Below are 7,613 nucleotides of genomic sequence, written 5' to 3'. Positions count from 1 at the left end.
GCAGACTGATCTAAATCTTCAACTATGCTTTCTGTATCAATATCTTCTGCCATTGCTGCTTCCATTAGTTCAGTTTCAAAGTTATCACTGTCATAATCATAATTTGTCTCATCTTCAGAGTCTGCAGGAGTGATTGAACTGTTGCATTCAGCATCAAAGTCCACAGTTACAGAAGTAGTAGTAGGTAGATCATCATTCAATAATTGCCTACTGCTGCATTCATCTGGGGGAGTAGTCTCTGCAGTGGGAGGAGGACTATCTTCAAGTTCTGAGATTTCCCTATATCAGATCTAGTCAATTTGGTTTTTGATACAGACTATGGTAATAGCAGGTACCTTTTTCTGTTAATTCTCCATGATGTTGTTCTCGGGATTGATTTTGATGCATCATAAAGGTAAGTTCTGTAAGGACCTCTGCTAGTAGCCATGATTTTAATCGGGACTGAATTGGGGCGTGACTTAGCCTGTCACCTGTCACGTGGCCATAAGAGCGTGAACTTAGGCGGCAAGAGCATTATAGCTGTAGCTGAGCAAACTGAGCCAAATAGTAAGAATCAAATCTAGAAAACCAGCGGGGCCAGCAACACTATGTATGATAGTGAAGATTATTAAACACATTATTTTTTAAAGTTAACTTTTATTATTAAAAGTTTATTTCAAAATTTGTACAGAAAGTCTTTGAATATTGCAATAGTGTCAAAAAATTCCATTGCTTTACAAAATTTCAGCACTTTTAGAAAGAAAACAGCAAATAAGTGTTGTATATTGGCATACCTATTGTGCGATTGTTCAAATTTGTACACCCAAAAGTGTACAAATTTGTACACTCTACATTAGAGTGTACAAATTTGTACACTTCAGAAGTGTGCAGATTTGTACTGTCAAATAATAAGTGTACAAATTTGTACACTTTATTAAATTTTGGGTAACAGAGTGTACAAATTTGTACAAAATTATATTACATAATTTATGGCTATTTTTGAACACATGTAAGATTTGCTCACAAGTATAACAATTCATGAAGTGAAAGTGTCAAATTTTCATTAATTTTTGCCATTTTTTAGACAGCTTTAGATGATAAAAGTTAAGATATAAAAATAATGTGTTATTATGACTCAGATGAAACTGTTGGATTTAGTGAAAGTTTTGATCTGGAACATTCACCAGGAATATTAAATCCACCTTGTCCACAGCAACAGAGCAAGAAAAGACCAACTAGGAATAGGAGACTTCCCCTTCATATAATTGAGGAATCAATTGTTCCACCTGTCAAAAAGGCTATTAAAGGTATGTTGGTAGCTTAAAGTGATTATTATACATGCATCTGCATCTGCTCTAAAATTTTTAAAAGGAAAAGTCAAAGTGAAGTGTTGCCAAAGTGGGAAAGTTTTCATGGCAAGTGCAGACAAATTGACAAAGGAACATGGTGAAGACCTAAGCCTTAGTGATATATATGATGGTAACAGTGTCATATATGACGCTGGTGGAAAAAGTTACGATGTAGTCATAATCCGCAATAATAAAGGTAAAATTTATAGCTAATTAAGTACTATATTAACCATACATATGTGTAATAGCTACAGCAGCAGAAACTCCTACTACAAGTCGACATAACAATAAAAAAATTGTCAAGAAAAGAGTTAACACTGCTTTAATGGCAGCTGAAAAAGTTAGTATATATAATCACTGTATATTAAATATCTAGTTTCACACTTTATGGGCTTTTTAACACATTAAAACTGTTAGTGCGTCATTTTTGCAGTAGTTTTTATGTCTTTGTAGATACAGTTGCTGGCTACCTTAACACATTAAAACAGTCTTGTCATTATTTTTAGCAGGACTTTGATGTCTATAGATTTAATATACAAGCTGAATTTTGTTCAACATTTAGAATTAATTTGCATTTAGAATACCGGTAATATATATTTACTTCAGGAAACAGAATGCAATGAAGATACTCAGTCACTACTAGATGAGGCTTCACAAGTTATTAGGAGTAGTTCAGAAACTCCTAAAGTTCCAAAAATCAGTAGAGTTGAAACTGGATTGAAGGTCAGTAAGATTGATTTATTCTAGTTAAATTTGTCTGATAACGTAGGGTTTGCTTATTCAGATGGATAAAAAATTAGACAAAATTGAAAGGATGCTAATGCATAGCGACAAGTATCAGTCAGATGTAGATTTAGAAACTGAAGATAGATATATTGTTAGTTCAGAAATTAATTCGTCTTTTATTTGTCATTCATAACTATAGGTTAATGGAATTGACTTAAGAGCATTGCCTGCAAATGATGCATATGGCTATGGACGATCTTTACTGGATGCTTTGTTTACTAAGAAAGAACAGAAAAGTGGTGTACTACTACCAACAAGCAAAAGTCCAAAACCAGCATTAGACAATGATCGAGTACAATTGTTATTTGGTAAGTTTCTATATTGACAAAAATATTACTTTTTAATTTATAAAATTTAGGATGTCTCAACAAACGATATAAAGATCAGTATACTCTTTCAAAGATGAAAAGTACACTTAACCAGAAATGCAGAGATGCAAAGGAAGTGATATTAATTAAAGATGACTAAACGCCAGTATCATGTCAAACTTTTATAGGTTGTTTTACGAACGTGATTAACAATAGATGATTTGTTTTGAATTTTAATTATGAAATAATATTAACAAGAGATTGAAACAAGATCTTGACCAGATCCTGCATAATCTTGTGTCAAGATATTCCAAGATAGTGCATTCAATCATGCATGAAAGCGCATGATTTTGGTTGAAGATATTATACAAGATATAACAAGTTCACACAAGATCATGAAATATCTTTGTTCCAAAATCATGTAAGATTTTACATTATCTTAGATAGATCTTGACAAGATTCTTGCCAAAAATCATGCATGATCCAGGCATGATTTTTTGTGAGGGCTCCCATGATAGATCTATTGCATCCATTCCAGAAGATGTTTTCCTTGAAGCTAAAACTCCTCTTGGTCTGCCTTGAGGTGCTACAGATAAAAGGATAACCAATAAAAAATAAATTAGGCTAGCATGTGATTGTGGGGATAATATGCCCACGGGCAATTTAATAATAACAAGAACAATAGAAAGAGAGAGCGTGTGTGTGAATTGTCTCACAGAAGAATTCCTACTACTACTCTCTCTCTCTCTCTCTCTCTGTCACTTTCTCTCTCTCTCTGTCACTTTCTCTCTCTCTGTCACTTTCTCTCTCTCTCTCTCTGAAGTGCGACTCATAGTAAATTCTCTAGTTGTTATAACACAAACAGTAAACACTCAACACGGAGAGTTCAGACCAAAGGGAATGGCTCAATACACATTGTAAGGTATGTAGGAGTGGGAGAGAGTGATCACTCCTCATCCTTATAAGAATGTGCTTCTCTTTGTCTAGCTACGAGTGAGTGACTGTAGCTGTGTCATTAGATGTTGTTTATGACTGTGTATTGAATTAAAATAACAGTGTACAGACGTTTGAGGAAATTCTACCAATTTCATTTCTACTGCTAAATATATTAGGAGCAATAGCTTTGCCTTTTATAATAAGTACTATCATAAGTTTGTACTCACGAGAGAAAGTATGAAATGATTGTATATCACTAGTGGCACCAGTTCCAACCGAATTGGTAGCTGTAACACGGAATTCATACAAATTACCAGGACTCAAACCTACATCAGAATAATAATACATAAGCACAGGATCGTTCACTCTTATGCTACTGACCATCTATAACACAATATCTCTCTAGAAATGACTGACAGTTGGAGCTGCTGTACTGTTCCCATTCATTTTGACCCAATAGCCTGTATTCAAACTGGAGTAGGAAAGGAGAGGGAAACAAAGAGAGCATGTTATGTATGCAATTTTACTAAATAAACTACTAAAGAAACACATGAACACTCAATTAATTATGTACCTCATAACCAGTCACTAGTATTCCATTTGGCTCCAGGGACCAGAAAAGATAAGCACTTGTGCTTGTGGATTGGGTCTCATTGACTTGAAGATTAGTGACATTAGGAGCTAAAAAGATATAAAAAGGAAGAAAGGGTCGATTACACACAGCATGTGAAGAACTAGAACTTTAATAAATATGCATGTGTACAAGTATATACTTACTAGTCAAGCACGTCCCAGTATTATTCATTCCATTCGAATAAGAAGTGGACACTTTACATCTGTAGTTCTTGGGGCAATTGTCAGTGCCAGCAAATGTAGCAGTTCCTTCATAGTCAAAATTAGAAGAAAGTTGATTACTTGTAGTAGAAGTAGCGCCAGCGTTTACATGTAGATTACGAAGAGTACCATCAGATCTTATTTCAAATAGCTCTATAGTTTCTATTTGAGGATAGGCTATAGCTCTACAACAAATTTTATAGTCTGTGATTCCAGTTTGAGTAATTTCCAACGTTATAATAGGATCAACTGTAGAATGTGCGTGTGTGTGTGTGAATGAGATAAATGTATAATGATAGCATAGTGGACATCCCAGGAAAAAAATCTTACGTAAGATCTTATTTAAGATCTTATGAAACCTTAAAATGATCATGCATGATTAATCATGCCTGTTCTTGCCAGATTATTAGACAAGAAGTTCCAAATTCTTGCCAAGATCTTATGATAAATCTTGTCAAGATCTTATGATAAATCTTACATGATCAGACATGATCAGACAATTAATCTTATGCTATCAATCAAGATCAGGAACTAAATCTTACATTATCAGTCAAGATCAGGAACTAAATCTTGTATGATCTTTCAAGATCAGGCAATAAATCTTATATTATCAGTCAAGATCAGGTATAAATCTTGTATGATCTTTCAAGATCAGGCAATAAATCTTACATTATCTTGACTTATCAGTCAAGATTAAGAACTCAATCTTGCATAGTCTTTCAAGATCAGGAATTAAATCTTACATTATCAGTCAAGATCAGGTATAAATCTTGTATGATCTTTCAAGATCAGGCAATAAATCTTATATTATCAGTCAAGATCAGGTATAAATCTTGTATGATCTTTCAAGATCAGGCAATAAATCTTACATTATCTTGACTTATCAGTCAAGATTAAGAACTCAATCTTGCATAGTCTTTCAAGATCAGGAATTAAATCTTACATTATCAGTCAAGATCAGGTATAAATCTTGTATGATCTTTCAAGATCAGGCAATAAATCTTACATTATCTTGACTTATCAGTCAAGATTAAGAACTAAATCTTGCATAGTCTTTCAAGATCAGGAACTAAATCTTATATTATCAGTTAAGATCAAGTATAAATCTTGTATGATCTTTCAAGATCTTAAAGAGTTTAGTTATGATTTCTTAAATGGGATTTTGTCACATCCCTTATAATTAAAATGACTGATCTGATCAAGATCTTACAATGCATTAATGCATACTATAATGTTGTGTGATAATATGGTGACTTAATTAACTTTAATGTTGTTAGAAGTTGGCTTTCTTTATATGCTCATACTTTTGTAAAGGCTATCGTGGGTTGTCAACTACTTCCTGTGACGTCATGCGACTTGTAAGATCTTTCAAGATCTTGAATGACTTATTATGATGTGATATGGTAAGATAATTCATGTAAGATCTTAAATAAGATCGGGCCTGTAAATCTTATCAGTGATATTGTAAGATAATTCATGTAAGATCTTAAATAAGATCCGACCTGTAAATCTTATCAGTAAAATTGTAAGATAATTTATGTAAGATCTTAAGTAAGATTCAGCCTAAAAATCTTATCAGTGATATTGTAAGATAATTCATGTAAGATCTTAAGTAAGATCTGGCGTATAAATCTTATCAGTGATATTGTAAGATAATTCATGTAAGATCTTAAGTAAGATCCAGCCTGTAAATCTTATCAGTGATATTGTAAGATAATTCATGTAAGATCTTAAGTAAGATCCGGCCTATAAATCTTATCAGTGATATTGTAAGATAATTCATGTAAGATCTTAAGTAAGATTTGGCCTATAAATCTTATCAGTGATATTGTAAGATAATTCATGTAAGATCTTAAGTAAGATCCGGCCTATAAATCTTATCAGTGATATTGTAAGATAATTCATGTAAGATCTTAAGTAAGATCCAACCTGTAAATCTTATCAGTGATATTGTAAGATAATTCTTGTAAGATCTTAAGTAAGACTATGCCTGTATATGATAGCTAAGATCGATCAGACTAAATCCAAATAAGATCTTATAAGGTTGTTCTTAACTCTTATCTCACCTTATCTCATCTGATCAGATTATTCAAGATCTTAGTAAGATTTTTTTCCTGGGATCTGTGACAACATAATAGCTGCATGTACATGTATGCATGATATTATATAGACTGTAGAAAAATGGTAATAATTTGTTCATGAGTACTCATTAGTGGTAAATACTGTTAGGAGGAGAGTATAGCAATTAAGGGAAGACATTCAAGTTATATAAATGATTACATCCAATTGCTACATCACAAACACACACACACACACATATACTTGATCTTAATTAATTACTATGGGTAATTACATGTCTTTCATGTCAGTGCATTACGTAAAGTGACAATAACTTACATCTAACTGTTATAGTGTAAGAGAGATTAGCTGAGCCAGCAAGGTTAGATATATTAGCAGTATACATGCCGCGATCTGATGCCACAGGAGGAGAATCAAATGTGAATGACTGAAATATTCTGATCATTCAGATACCAATGGACTTCGGCTAAAGGAGAAAGAAGAGGATAAGTAAATATATACAAGTGTACGTGTAGGAAAAAGAGGAAATAAAATAAAAAGTATATAATGTGTAGCTTACCAGGAGGTATCCCAGGGCTCACTATGGGCTGGAGTGTCAATTCACCAGAATCTTTATCAATTGTATAATTTAGTTGTGTCTCACTTAAAGACGGTGCAACTATCAAAGGTATAAACAAAAATAATGACAAATATTTGTTAATTTGTTAAATAAAAATAATGACAAATATATGTTAATTTGCTAAATAAATAAATAAATAAACAAACAAATAATAATTGGTGAGGTGTGATGTTTCTGAGAACGGTCACTGTTTTGTTGTTAGGGTCACCATGGATGCAAATCTCAAAAGGTAAAGGTAGTCAAAATAACACCTCCTTAGTCTCTCACCATCTGAATTGTCAATGGTAGAACATGCTATATTTTAAAATTATTCATAATTTTTAAAGACAACAGAAAATATTGTACAAATACTTGACACTGTAGAGGAATGGTCAATAAATGTTGTTGAGACAGAGTCTAATAAGTAAGATTATTGTATTAATATATCAGATAGCTAGTGCTTTGCTTTTTTGCTACTTTTTAAAAAATGGTCACGGCTCAAAAATTTTAATTGGAATCAGCTCAAACTTTTTTATACACCATAAGGACATCAATGTGTATAAGAAAATGTAATAAAAATTTTTGGGTGATTTAGGGCCATATTTTTTGGAAAAAACATGGGCTAAAAGCCTTTGCTTCTTTTTAAAAATTGGCTCATTTTTAAGTGCTCATAACTCATGATCATAAGCAATGAAGGTAGATATAAAGGAGAGAAAATCTTTACCTTCTGTAGCTTCTGTAGCA

The 7,613-nt window shown here is 32.6% G+C and overlaps 2 protein-coding genes across 2 annotated transcripts; one reads left to right on the top strand and one right to left on the bottom strand.

Annotated features, from left to right (window-relative positions):
• The first annotated feature begins 1,099 nt into the window (after positions 1 to 1,099).
• On the top strand, positions 1,100 to 2,659 carry LOC109582206 (uncharacterized). The gene is made up of 7 exons (XM_019996857.1): positions 1,100 to 1,286; positions 1,351 to 1,524; positions 1,577 to 1,668; positions 1,935 to 2,051; positions 2,098 to 2,205; positions 2,254 to 2,422; positions 2,473 to 2,659. Exons 1-7 carry the CDS (start codon positions 1,100 to 1,102, stop codon positions 2,580 to 2,582), a joined length of 957 nt encoding a protein of 318 aa, XP_019852416.1. The 3' UTR covers positions 2,583 to 2,659.
• Positions 2,660 to 2,841: 182 nt separating this feature from the next.
• On the bottom strand, positions 2,842 to 6,731 carry LOC109582236 (contactin-1a-like). The gene is made up of 6 exons (XM_019996886.1): positions 6,590 to 6,731; positions 4,136 to 4,441; positions 3,933 to 4,039; positions 3,740 to 3,830; positions 3,586 to 3,684; positions 2,842 to 3,008 (listed from the first exon to the last, which is right to left on the bottom strand). The coding sequence occupies exons 1-6, from the start codon at positions 6,714 to 6,716 to the stop codon at positions 2,857 to 2,859; spliced, it is 882 nt and encodes a 293-aa protein (XP_019852445.1). The 5' UTR covers positions 6,717 to 6,731; the 3' UTR covers positions 2,842 to 2,856.
• Between the last annotated feature and the right edge of the window lie 882 nt (positions 6,732 to 7,613).

This window comes from Amphimedon queenslandica, unplaced genomic scaffold (assembly GCF_000090795.2).
Source record: "Amphimedon queenslandica unplaced genomic scaffold, v1.1 AMPQUscaffold_13395, whole genome shotgun sequence".
NCBI lineage: Eukaryota > Metazoa > Porifera > Demospongiae > Haplosclerida > Niphatidae > Amphimedon > Amphimedon queenslandica.
The sequence above is the reverse complement of the archived record's forward strand: the minus strand, read 5'-3'. Positions and strand labels throughout refer to the sequence as shown.